This window comes from Echinococcus granulosus (genome assembly GCF_000524195.1).
Source record: "Echinococcus granulosus chromosome Unknown EG_S00019, whole genome shotgun sequence".
NCBI classification, from domain to species: domain Eukaryota; kingdom Metazoa; phylum Platyhelminthes; class Cestoda; order Cyclophyllidea; family Taeniidae; genus Echinococcus; species Echinococcus granulosus.
The window spans coordinates 1,069,457-1,083,466 of record NW_020170399.1 but is presented as its reverse complement, the minus strand read 5'-3'; the positions used below and the strand labels follow the sequence as shown (position 1 = coordinate 1,083,466).

The 14,010-nt window shown below is 39.7% G+C and overlaps 2 protein-coding genes across 2 annotated transcripts; one reads left to right on the top strand and one right to left on the bottom strand. All coding sequences in view use genetic code 11, as the record gives it.

The window, feature by feature from the left end:
* Positions 1-18: 18 nt before the first annotated feature.
* On the top strand, positions 19-411 carry EGR_03661 (hypothetical protein; the record flags this gene model as incomplete). The annotated part of the gene is made up of 3 exons (XM_024492910.1): positions 19-40; positions 112-284; positions 370-411. The coding sequence occupies 3 exons, from the start codon at positions 19-21 to the stop codon at positions 409-411; spliced, it is 237 nt and encodes a 78-aa protein (XP_024352793.1).
* A 5,296-nt stretch (positions 412-5,707) lies between these two features.
* EGR_03660 (hypothetical protein) lies at positions 5,708-8,718 on the bottom strand (the record flags this gene model as incomplete). Its single annotated transcript, XM_024492909.1, has 6 exons — positions 5,708-5,791; positions 5,863-5,947; positions 6,791-6,971; positions 8,054-8,231; positions 8,304-8,503; positions 8,709-8,718. The coding sequence occupies 6 exons, from the start codon at positions 8,716-8,718 to the stop codon at positions 5,708-5,710; spliced, it is 738 nt and encodes a 245-aa protein (XP_024352792.1).
* Positions 8,719-14,010: the final 5,292 nt, after the last annotated feature.

Sequence of the window (14,010 nt, the reverse complement as noted above, 5' to 3'; positions counted from 1 at the left end):
GATTCAATTTGCTGCGGCATGGATGGCTACGGCGATTTTGGTACGTTTAAGAAATATTTTACCACTTCTCTTACGGTCTTGTGCTCATTTGCTCTTTCTCCATCTCTGCAGACAAGCTGAACAAATCTCTACCTCTGCAATGCTGCAATATGACGACCGTTTCGTGTGATTCTAAGGCAGCCCAAGCTGCTAATGTGTCAGGATGTAGAGACAAAATTGTCAAATTCACCTCAGACAATATGATGACTTTTATGTACATCTCCATTGCCGCTATTCTATTGCAGGTGAGTTTCAGTGCCATGCTCTGTCCTGTCAGTAAATAGGGTGATTTGGGAACTGTTTGTGAAACCCTCCTTATTTACATTTTAGGCCGCACTCATCGTAATTGTGATGCTCACGATTTGCTTGTAAACAAATGAGGCCGGCTGCAGAAGATCCCAGCAAATATTAACAGAACCCCGTCTATTTACTTCTAATCCCTCTTTTACACCAACAACCACCCACTATTTTTCTCATAATCAAGAATTGTCTAGTTTTATGAGTTACTCTGTTCTATTTAATAGTTTAGGTGTGCAGGGGGTTGGCGTTTGCTTCACTTCCGAGTGTTTCAGTAGATGCAATGCATTTGAAGACGATGGAACACAAATCCCCCCCCCCCCATTATTCACTAACTGTGGATGAATGTATTCGGGTTTATCAGGGCCGTCAGATCTCGTGCTCCACGAGACTGTGTTTGGATAGCTCCCTGCATTAATGGTTAAGTGAGTGGATTTGTGGATGAATGATAGGGGTGGTGCGGACAGCTCACTTGACGAGATTTTAGATAAAATGGGGAAGAGAATGTCCACATTGAGCTTAATTTAGGTCAAAATAAAATTGGCCTCTATGACGTGCTGTGTTAATGAGTGAAGTGAAGTGCCATGATAGGCAATTCTACGAGAGTTTAGTGAAGACGGTGTAATATTATTTTCTCTTTTAAGAAAGACCCATAATAAATTATCATTTGGAAGGCATCTTCAAATGCTTCAAAATGTCACGTGACTACAGGTAGTACTTTGAATAGGGTTAGATTCAAGTAAATGGAAGGGACTACCGCGTATGCAGGCGGTGATTTATAATGTTAATCGGAAAATGTACAAGGTAAGCATCTCTAGGCTTTATAAAATAGGCCATATTTTTTGTCTGCACCGTCACCTATGCTGATTGGATAAATGCGATCGATCTATGGGATCAAAGCCATTCCGATTGGTTGGATGGAGGGACTTGTGCAGGTCATCCTACTTTCTTAGGTCAAATTAACCAACTTTCTGTAAGTTAATAAAAGTAATTTTACTTATGTGCGAAATTGGAATTGAGATTCATAAGCGTAACATCTTAAAGCAGCTGTAGTATGAGACTCTTTTTGCCAAAAATCAAAGGTAAAACAACTACTCACAATTTTGGCTCTACTTTTGATTTAATATTCCTACTCTGGTGCCGCAAATTGCTATAAATCTTTTGCATCAAGTTGGGAATTTGCTGGCGGCACCTCAGTTTTACCACCCACCAAATGACCTTTGGAAGAATGATGGCGCACAGATACCCAGAGGTGGCCCCCCTACCTGAATCGGCAGTCGAAAAAAATACATGGAACGAAGTTGCCATCTCGGTGTTTTTGTACTGGTGCAATCAGTCGACTGTGGCCTTAAATTCTCACAATCCACCTACCGAGGTGGTTCACTCGGCTTGCGAATTTCTACCTCATAGGTAGGCTTCAGTTGGCTATATGTGGTCAAGTGAAAACCCATCCATAAGGGAGGATTTTTTGACTACCTGTCTTATTAATTACCAAATGAGTGGTGGCTAACTAAGTCAAAGTTTTAAGTCACTCCGCCTGAATTGCTAAACCCGTATTCACTACAACCGTTACCTACCACCTAAATGTGCATTGTACCACACTAGAAAAAAAATGCGAGAATTTGTTGCGCTTTCTACAGCAAGGCAATGTAAGGACGTCAGTAGAAAACTTGTGTGGTAATTCATTTATAAAACTTGCGTCACCCCACTAGTTGGGTGGTGGCGTACTCTACACTTCTCTGCACAGGTTAGAAGCGGTAGAAGAAAAAAATGTGCTTTTCATTATCGTAGAGTTGACTCTCGCCTACCATCTACCCCTCTCCTTATCCATCCTTCTATTAAATCTAACTTTACAATTCATTTCGCTTTCTAACCACCCATTTACCAAGGTCCTTTTCAAATCCCTTCACATTCACACTCCACTCTCTTATTTCTTTCTCCAATTACTCATCCTTCCATCCCTATCTTTGTCTACACATGTGTAAACTTAACCATTCCTTCACCTTTCCTTAATTATGCCTTTCTTCCAACTCCTATCTCATTCCTTTGTGCTCTTGTGGAGTTTGACACTGATTCAACACCTTTTTAAAGCCTTTGACTACTTCGCACCACTGAAAAACCTCTTTGTGCCTTGCAAAGGAAGCCCTTTTAACCGCCTCGCTTATAATGGGTGCTGTTCTTAAACCCCCTTAGTTCCCTCAAAAAATGAACTTCCCGTAGAACACGACAATGGTGCTCGTTGCTAAGGTTATAGCATTGTTTCCGTATTGCTAGGCAACTTTTGCATGACATTAGTCGCTATTTTGGTTGTGCAACATATCCACTGCCTGTCAAACCTGAAAATTAGGCGAGTGCGTTGTAATCGTCATTATCGAGGTGGGGGAGGGGGGTTTTTTGCCTGGTTCGAGACCACTTTTTTTAAACAAGGCGAAGATATTAAAAAAAGTGTACAGTAAAATCCACCATGTTTCATTACATCAGATTAAACCTTGCAATGATATGTCATCCTAAGTAATTGGATTAGAACTGTAGATCTTCGGCGTGAGAGAAGATGGAAAAACACTGCATTAGGGTGTGATCAAGTACCCTACATTGGTTTTTTGTTAATTTTAAGGACCCCATTTATAATCTATAGGCTTATGATTGACGATATTAAAAAAGATTTTTGAAGAACGAAAATGTGAGAGAGAAGTCTGCTATCTCATCACAGTTAAGCTATTTGTGGTGAATAATGATGAAAGATGGCCTGTAAACTACCAAGCCTCATCCACGTAGAGTAAGTCGCCTCATTTGTTTAAAAGACTAAGGGACGTAATTTTCGAGTTTATAGATTTAACTAAGGTCCCACTAGTAGCCTCCTACTTATCCCCTGGTAAATCTTCGCATGCAACACTCTTAGTCTTGCCATCTTAAAGGAAAAGGGTAACGTTTCCTATGAGTGAGAGAAAAAAAATTAACAATTTACTTAAAAGGACGTTGTAAAATTGGGTGACGGTAAAACTAGAGGCTAATTAACCCACCTCTGCAGTAACCTACCTTCAAGGTCACTCGAGGAGTCGGCGAGCACCAAAGCGTAGGTGCAGTTGCGTATTTGGTTGCACCAAGCTGATCAATGTGCGTAAAGTTGAGAAAGAGCAAGAAGAAGAAGGAAATGTGAAAGAAGGAAAGAACTTAAAGAAGGAGGAGAAAGAAGCACAAAATTTCATAATGGACTGTAAGTGCATACCAGTCTTAAAGCAGGTAAAAGAGAGGGCGGCAAATGCCTAACCACACCTATTTGAGGTAGTAAATTCGTCTCAAAGGCAGAGCACTTAACCTTCAATGTTGGCGCTCAAAACTCGGTATCATCATTATCGAAGTACCGTGTTTGTAGGGGGTTTTAGTCTAGTCTCTGAATGACTGCTCACCTACTCAACATCTTATTCTGGCAAAGAATTGAAATAATTTAATTCTACTTTGTAATCCCAGCTCCTATTTCCTTACTACTTAAGCAGTGAGCTATAAGTAAGTAGTTATGGCAGCTAATTTTCTCCCTTTTATTAATAATATGATGGATGGGTTCTGATGAACTGGCGTTGTGCTGATTAGCTGCTAAAGAAGATGGTAGAGTCGTAACTCCACGACCTTCAGACGACCATTGAGACTGAAGAGTTCGTGTAAATAAATACCTAGTATCTTCCACGCCTCAGCACTCAGCATAACCCATTAGAGGCTTTAAAACTACCACCGATGAGTGAGGAGCAAATGTCATACATCAATTCCCCCTTAAGATTGGAAAGCTTTGGATCCCCTCTATCTGTGACTGGCAGTTTCTTTGCCTAACTCTGTCCTGAATAAAGTAAGCTGACGCTTAACGGAGGCGGTTCCTTAAAACCGAAGTCATTTAATGTGTCGTTTCAGGGAGCGATTCACATTTATCCTTCACATTTTGCTACTGTCTTAACAGAAAATAACACGAATATTCTCACGATTTTGACTGATTGATTGTATGCTTGAGAGATTTTCAAGTGCTGTGACAACTAAATAGCCTTGAGCAACTTTCTGCCTAATTGTTGTATCTGGCACACGATCGTTTATGTGCTGCAAAGCACAGCTTTCCGTCGATCTGTCAGATTGGCGCCCTCTACTCTCTTTCTGTTAACTCGATCCTTTACACGGCACAACGGTAGGCCAAACTGGAAAGTGCTTTACTAGTCAGATTTAATCCAGCCCCAAAATAAAACTTGGGGTCCTTCACTTCTTATTTCGGGGTTACTGGAGATCACGTGCTTCGTACCACCGTAAAAATTATCCACGAGGAGGTTTTACACAGCGCCTTAAAGAAATGGAAGCACGATACCGCCTCCTCCGCAGCCTCGTGATGATAGTTTTTTTGGTGGTGATGGTCATTTCTCTTAGCAACACCCACTTGTATGTGCATACGGCTGTGTCTAGAGCCAGACTTAAGTAGTCACTTGCCAAGAAAAAGCATTTTATGAATGAAGAAATTAGGGCTAGTTTTATCCTGATTGATTAGGAATTATGACTTGATTAGGTGATTATTTTAATAACTATATATGTCGATTTGAAGTAAATACACATTACTGTCACAATTCCCCACCCACTAAAACTGCGCCTTCCTCACCACTAATACAGTTTTTCTCACCAAACTCGAAGCAGAGGACGTTGTATCTTAGTGGAATTGACAAGCGATTTTTAAACACTCACGATACTTAAGTGAATTACATTCCAAATCTCCACTTCACCCACACGTGCATAACGGAGGTATGAAAGCATACGGTGTCGCCTAGCAACGGTGTCTCTTGCGCAACTTTAAGCTACCTTATAGCCTAGAAACGTATTGTTTTGTGAGTCCACACGAAATTGTTTAGGCTGGAGTGTCTTAGGCTCGGATTGCGTCTCTTAATGTCGTACAACTACTGAGTGCTTATTGTAAATATTCGACTGGATGTAAAATACTCCAGAAGCAGTGAGTAGTTCTGTCTGCGTAAGTCCATTTTTCTCCTCTCACTTAGACACAAAATTAGGCAAAAATAAACTTTCATTTAGAGCAAATCCTTGTCAAGTGTGCTATGTTACTGGTAACCTAAAAATTTGCATGCCCTTTCTTGGGAATTGTTGAAAATGCTCTAGTGATGAATGAAACGGGTAAAAAGGTCGTTTGCGTTAGCATTGATCTTCTCCAAGAACTGCTATAACCGATGAGAAAAATTTTTACATAACCGTTAGTATTCAGGTGTAAATATCACGGTTTGTGCAAATTCGGAGGGGACTTCTCATAAATTTGCCTAAAATTGAATTTATTTAACACAAGCACTTTTGTGCTTTGTGAGGGAATGATGAAGACGCAAAAACATTGGTTCTCAACTCTCTACTGTTCGGCATAAATGGCAGACCACTGGCTAGTGACCCTTAGCCCGCGCAGATGCCGGGGAGACCGGTAGGCAAATGTGGTCTAGAAAAAGTTAAAATGAAGAAATTTAAATTACACAGAGAAAAGTTAGATCTGGATGTGTGGGTACCTACAAGAGAAGGATTATGAGAACCACATTTGTATTTGGCAAGCACCTCAGCCTCGTAATCTGTGAAGAGGTGAGCAAGCATGCAATGTCTGAAGAAGTTAAATGGCAAAAATTCCTGTGAAGACATGCAAATGGTGTGAATGAAGGCAAGGGAAAGTCAGAGTGAATGCTTGACTACCTTAAAGTGTGAATAGGGCGGCAAGGTGAAATGGGTGCAAAGTAGTAGTTTTGGCAACCCTTCTAAGCAATCTTCTTGGAAAAAAACCACCGGCATATAGAACACACCTGTCGTAAGACATCGTTTAGCCCTAAGCGCCAAAAAAAGTGTGGTTTACAAAGAGATTTAGGACCCACCCACGATAGAGTAGACGAGATGGGATCAAAGGTCTTCACGCCCCCACACAAATTTATTGACGCCTGTTGCTGACTCATGAGTGTTTTCCAAGGTCTTGACGGTACTGTATTGGCCAACGTGAAGAAAGAGGATGCTCAAAAAAGGAATTTTGCAATTTCATCACTCCAGCTCTTCAGCCTCCGCAATTTGTGCTTTTGAAGGTGTCTATGGCCTCTAAGACCACACTGCGTACTCTAATTACTAAACCAACACCTATAGATTAATTGATGCTTTTAATCTCAATAAATAGCTTTTCATGCCTTTTCTCTTTAAAAATAAACTCGGCGAATTTTTGGAAATTTTTTTTATTTTCATCCAATTTTGAAATTATAAGTCCATTTATAAGTTGGATGCCTGGGAGTGACGTACAACTATTCCTCCAGATTGCAGAAGGAAGGTCATCAATAGAAAGGGCCAAAGCTAAGTTAAAAGGTGAAAACAAAAAAATAATCGCATTTCAGCAATCGCAAATAGACACAGTCAGTGAAATACTTGCTTGAAATGACCAGAATACTGGCAGTTAGTCATTTTACGTTACTTTACCTGAAGCAGGAGGAGGAGAATCATGGATATTGTGAGTTGATCTCTGACATCTCCTATCGTTTTTTGAACATCCTTTCTGCAGCCGGTATAGAAGAAGCTATTCAAGGGACCTGGATAAAGGTTGCAGTAGGGATCGAATTTCTCTCCTGTCGTTGTTCGTAAGCAACAGGCGTCAGCTAAAGAGGAATAAAATGTAAAAGAAAAATACTCTACGAAATGTAATTGATTCCACAAAATTATTCAGGTCAATGTTTTCAGCGGTAGCATTGTGTTGATTTTAAGTAAGAACAACTTTGAAAACCATAGCAAAGTTTGTTTAAGTGCTTGACAATTTGATTGTACTCAAATAAAGTGCTGAGTATTGCTTGTCAACTTCTGCCTAATTTCGCTTTTAAGCCTTTTAAAGCCAAATTGAAGCTGATATGAATAATTTTTGGAGACAAGTTCAATATCTTATTTGTCTAAAATGAAAACGATGGGATAAGCACATCATGTATACCTTTTCCTAAAACAAAAACCAATTTTTTACAAGCGCTCTTACGTAGTCCTTCAGGAAAATCGTGACCATTGTTGAGTCCACAGCAATGAAACTAAAAGAAAAATCGAAAGTAACCAGTGAAATTAACGCGTTTGTTTAGAACAAATACCATTCCCATAATGGTATCCCAGAGGTAATGAATCTTCTTGTCCGCTGTTGATCTGTACTGGTCGAAAGTGCCTTCTAGCATTTTGACGATGTAATCAGACACCTGAGTTGAAATACTTCTGAGTGAGTGAAACCGGTTTTATGTTGACAATGTTGCTTCTTATGGTTACAAATGTACTTACTAAATTTGCGTTTCGCGACAAGAAAAGCAGGCATCCTATTTGTGCCAAAATTACTATAAAAAACAGAACGTTTGACTGCCAAAATTGTCTGACAATTTACAGCATTTAAAATCTAACATTAACAAAGTACGAAGATGATTTATTGACTTACAGTTATAGAAGAGTAGCCATGGGATACGGCTGCACCTATTGTTGAAATTAGAGTGGTGAAGCAGACAAAAAATGAGATGATGGCCGCAGCTCTTGAGAACGGACCTAAATTTGGCAGTAATTTGAAATATGGTATGTGCTCCTTACACCAATTTATGGAATTACTAAGTTTACAAAACAAAACCAGGCATCAATTTAGGGATAAATTTACTTAAAAACATTAAAATATAAGGTAGTAAAATTAATTGCTTCTTCCAAGTTATACATAAGTAGCAAAAACTGGCCGTGGCCTCACGATGATAAGCAACAATTTTGGAGACGTATTCTTGGATATCGAATTCGGGTTCTGGAGGATATGGCATAGTGTCGTTACTTATAATACCGATTATATGTTGTTTTTCGATGGCAGGATCGGTGAGGAGGTACGTCGCGAAGACCAATACCCAGAGGAATATACACTGCAGTCAAAACACGATGCCTACTTTATTGTTGCGAGTAACAATTCTGTTTTAAAGTTGAAAATCACTCACAAATGTGATCACATCACCCAGTATGATGAACACGCGAATGAAGCTGACGTTTCTTTTGAACCATAGAAGGAAAATCGAGTAACCGTGTTTTATTTGATTACTCAAACATTGATAATTACTAACTTCTTCTTCATTTGTCACATCTTTGTCCTCAATCCAATCTTCACGCCACCTTGCTAGGTGACCGTCAGTTTCGGTTCCTGTGGGATGAAAGCGCGAAGTAAACCAAAAAATCTTTTTTACCAAAAGTAGGTCTGGAAAACTTTATAAGTGGCTAATTTTAATGCAAACGTTAAAAAATCATTCTTTACGATGGTGAAATGCTGAGGCGGTTAAAAAAAGGAATTTAAGTCACTTAAACGCTAGAAAGGGTGTCTTGTGTTTACTTGTCAGTGGCAGTCCTACCCGTTCCCATGAATGTAGACCACCTGCCAGGTACTGGACCCTAGATCAGCACATAACCTGCCACGCAACAAAACTGAATTTTGCATTGAGAACCATGAGCACAGTGGGCAGGGACAATTTGCGGTTTTATGGAACCACCGTACCTAATTGATTAAGGCAGCGTAGCAGACCGTTTTGACATGATAAGGTCGTTCTACTATTGGGTCTTTCTATGTCATACTTTAGCAGGAACTAGTTAACCCCGTTCTACACGCCGTCGTGTAAAAGCCTCTTGCATAAAATGCTGTCCAAACTGATCGGTGTCTCGTGGTCGTCTTATTGTCGTCAAGTGAAAGTTAACCCCCCTGCCTGCGGCAATTAAACGTATTTTTTGTTGTCCAGAAAAAAATTATAAAAGAATAAAGAGACGTGTTAGAACAAGGATTGCCAGCATATCCGATTAACAAATAAGCCTAAATTTTATCGTTATGGATTAAAGTATGCTCAGGAATTTCAAAATCTTTGGTCGTTTTTATTTTTAGAATAATTTAAAAACACCGAAATTAAGGGCGGTTTACCTGATATTAACTTGAAAACCAAGTGGTAAGTGAACCTTAATGGGAAAGCATTTCTGCATGATGAAGGTAACTCAAGAATTTAGAGATGTAGATTTTTAAGTTTTCAACTTAAAATTTTGACTTTGCAGGTCATTTTGTGATGGATTTAAATGCTGCATTTATTTCACAATTAAAGCAACAAGATATTCACCTTTCAAACGACTGATGATAGTAAATAATCCATGCATCGAAGAGGACGACTTTCTAACAGACATTTGACTTTCATTTTCACCTCCACCTTCACCAATCGACTGTTCATTTTCTCGTTCATGCTTTTTCCACAAATTCGCAAGATATTTCATTATTCGAAGTGAATGCAAAGAGTTGAGGCTGCGTTTTTCAACTTACACAGCTGATTGGTAGATCCTCGCCAAAATGCTATTGGTCCACTGCAAAATATCGATTTTCTTACATTTGAAGACGTTTAATTTTTATGGCACAAAGTAAAAGAAAAGCTAAATATTAAAAAACGCATTATCTTTTAAAATTTTGAGAATTAACCTAAAAAAATGTTACTTTCTACCGGGTTCTATGACACCAATTTGATCAGAATTCTGAAACATCAGAAATGCTTTTAGAGCTGTGCGCAAAAATTTAAAAATAAAGTTAAACAGGGTAGTATTCCAGAATAAAAGAAATGCATTTAAGTCTCGAAAATTGACGTATATGTACATATATATTTGACTATTTGTGCTTCTAATATCCATGTTTTCGCAACCAAGCTCCCACTGTCAGTTAGACACATGTACAAACCGATTTTACTGTCTGAGAAGTGTTCTTCCTTTTCTTATTACCTTATTGTGATTTTTAAATTTGTGATTCAATCCAATCGTGTCTTATTCATTCTTTCATATTCATGACTGCTACTGGATGGTCGTCCAGGCCGACAGGCATCCGGCACACGAGTGATGTGAATTTCCCCCGACTTCTCAATTCATGCAGAGGCAACAATTTTGCAAGAAGAACCTTATTCTAAATTTAACTAATTATCGCAGAGAGATCTCACCGCGATAACAAAGTGGCCACACACATTGATTCAAGCAACACTGCCCATAAATTATACCCTTTACAAAAGCATATAATGCTGCTCGTCTGTCCAAAAAAAACCGGAATGAGACCTTCATAATATCGTATAAATAAGTTATTTTTAATGGTGTGTTGAAAGACGTGGGGATTTTAATCTCCTCAAGTTGTGTTTTGACTTGGCGGTCTAATCACCCAGCCCTACTAATAGTTAGTAAGTAGTATACTCTTCCACTGTATTTTTAGTTGAGTGCTGTGATCTGAGCTTTTTTGAGTTCTAATGTAAACAAAAAAGGCAATGCGAATTATCCGCCCATTTCGTAGTCATTCACTCCATTTCACTTTAGAAGGATATTTTCTTTGCGAGATTCCATAAAGCAGTGCTCCTCTCCGCCTCCCCCTTTCTCCTGATTGGTCAGTATACCAAAAAGCTGCGTTTTGTGCTTTTAAATATGCCTACTCTCTTGAAATTAATTTAGGAATGTGTAAATAATCGGAAGTTGGAATCATCTGCAGGCACCTTGGGAGTATTAGTACTGCAGGCCTTCAGAGGCAGGTGCACTTGCCTTAAGAATCTGGCTTCCCATGCACCTGAACGCGCATATTCACACGCCCTATCTCAGGTGTCCCCTAAATGTCGGTAGGAAAGACTCCTGGTTTTCTCTGACTGGAAAGGTGACTGGTCTCTGATCACACAAACATTGCATTCCGTGAGCATTTTGACAACTCTTCTAATGTATTTTCATAAACTATTGTGAAAAGTGGGGCTATAAATACGCAGGCTGTTGGACATTTCAAAAAATGTTTTCATTCGGGTGACGGCATTTGCCAATTTTGTTGCCCCATTTGGCCAAACAGTACATCGGTCGACAACAGCGTAGTCCTCCAAACATGCCACAATTTTCCAAATGGTCGAAGCACGATGACTCCTGTGGAAGACAACACTCTCCAAGATCTAAAAAGAATATCATGGAATTTATTTGCAAACACTTAAAAATCTTTTAATTTTAAATGCATGTGCTCTTTAAAGAAACATATGCTGTCGTGAATTCGGATTGAACAGGCTCCATGATGATCGGTCATTTGAAATTGGACCTGCATTATTGGCTCTTATCAATATCAATGAGATTAGATACGCCTACACTCTAAATGCACGAAAAGCCTTACAACCTGCCCATCTAAGGGACTCAAACATGAATTTTTGTAATATTACTTGTCCAAAAAAGCTTATTAAAGTTGTAAGTACATTAAAAATCTACGCTTCAATGTGGATTGTCAGCTCCCTGGGCTGATTTTTTCTACACGAAAGAGGCCTAAATGCATAAAATTTTTTTAAAAATTCATGCACATCATGCAGGCATGTATGAATTTGACTGGTGTTTTGATGTAGAGTTTAAAAGAAAGCAAATAAGTCTCCTCAACTTTGGTGAGATGGCTTTCTAGTCAATTTTTAGATCATTACGACCACAAGAGGCAAAATTCTGCTCACGGCTAGCTTTACTTTTCTAAACGTTATCTACGCCACACTGCCTGCAGTAATTACTCTTTCCTGCAGCAAAATTAAAAATAAAATATTATAATAAACGCATTAAGCTTTAGGTTCCCACGAATCAAATCCAATATTTGCTAAAAATGAAGCCAATTTTTCCAAAACTAAATTAAAAGCCATAAAAGCCTACCGTCTAAAATAATTATCATTTAGTGAGAACAATGTATATCTACAATTTGTTTAAATGGGCTAAATCTCACATAAAAGGACGAAAATAAGTGTTAGATGAAGCGATCCCGGTTTCATCACGTTTTTAAAGAGGTGAAATTTGCGGGGGTCTGGTATTTATGCCCAAACAGCAGGCAATATATCAATTTTTCTTCCTCAACATATTTATATATTTGTTGCGCAAAAGCGTACATTTTTTTGTGCCTTGTGCAATCGTACGGAGGGCATGTATCAGTTCTAGTCTTCTATGTAGTCGTTGTAGGGCATATCAAAGTGCAACAAATGCTTATTGTTGCCTTTCAGAAACGGAGAGCCAGTGAGAGATTAGGAAACCGGAGCATTTAAGAACGTGTTTGGAAAAATGCCCGGTTCCGAAGTCGGTAAGCATTTCCCTGACCCTGTGGGGTCTGGAGTGGCGTTTCCCTCTAATGTGTAATGTGGGTTATCCTTTTTTCTTCCAACCGTCAAGGGATTGCTGCTAATCGGGGAAATAGGTGTGACAAAGCGAAGTTCGTAGCCAGTAAACAAATAATGGAGGGCAACTTCATGGAGCAAATACTTGGCGCTCATTTCTCCTCACTGCATTGTTCTCATATTATTGCCATCCAGTAGTACGTCAGAGTTCCTTTCACATAATAAATATGCGGGAAGGGGCATTGTTCACCTACGTTAAAACGCTTTTGGGTTATATGATGTCGGAGTATAATTTAGGTCTATATATGTAGGAAGAAGATGGAGAGCAGACGAGGCATGCTGCATTAGGAACAACTGGGACTACTGAATTGGTGGTAGGGATGTCATGCCTTACACCGAGGCTGCCACGGGTTGGCCACCTCTCATTGCAATGGACTCCGAAAAAGAAAAGTGGGGCAACATTGTTAGTAATTTGGTGGAGACTGTTCACTTCGGGCATAAATTATTAAAATTTGTAACCAATTAATGTTTTCGTGGAAAGGGATGAAAGGGTAGACTGTAGTCAGTGTCACTACTCTAACTAATGTCATTTACATTTTGGCATGTTGATATCTTTACAAAACTTGTTTCGGTCACTCCATATGTAACGGCGACTGTACGTGTGCTGGAAAAGCGTTGGTCATAAGCCAATGGCTGCCTACATACTCTACCACTAATTGCAGATGTCTCGGTCACCACATTCCTTTGTATTCACTAGTCTTTTATGTACAAATCTGGCACTTTGAGGTAAGAAGTAGACCCACGGTTTCTTCCCCCACAGCATAACAATAACATCCAACTAAAATTGGTTGAGGTCTTAGCTATGCGATGTCAAAGTTTGCCTGCTCATCTTCTTCACCTTCCCTGACCAGATTTAACAAAGTGATGTGGAGAATTGGGAGTATGTCAGTGCCACCAGGGGTGGTGCGATAGGCTGAAGCAGGAGTGCTGCAAGAGCACAAAGGTCTTTGTCTCCATCCCGCAATTATGTAGACTACTTTCTCCAGGATAAACAAATAAACTTGACTTCTAAAACTCAGTTTTAAGAAGTCCATTGTCATCACTCTGTGGGACGTCCGGTGGTTAGCAAATAAGTTTAGCTTTGTTGGTCCACGCTTAATCCTCACCCAAACAAAGTGGATTAAAGTAGTGTCGAAATTAGGTTATGGAATGCGATCCTATTTACTCCAAACTGCTCTAGCACTTCCAACCTATTACAACATCCTCAATCTTTCCTGAAGACGACGGAGGTCTCAATAGTAGGCGAGGAAGCGTGCTGCCAATGTGTAGAAGGACTGGAAGGTCCCTGACGTGGCGCAGAGGCCAGACCACCCAGCGAAAGTGCAATCTGCAGGGAATGCGGTGCCCGTAAAACAAAACGAAAAGTGAAACAGACGACCATAGTGTTACATAGACCCTGTCGTCCCCGGTGCCGTCCAGGGTCAACCCCCTTACTCGTGCTTGCCCATGTCATCGAATTTGCATGCAAGTAAGAAGATAGACAGACGCAACC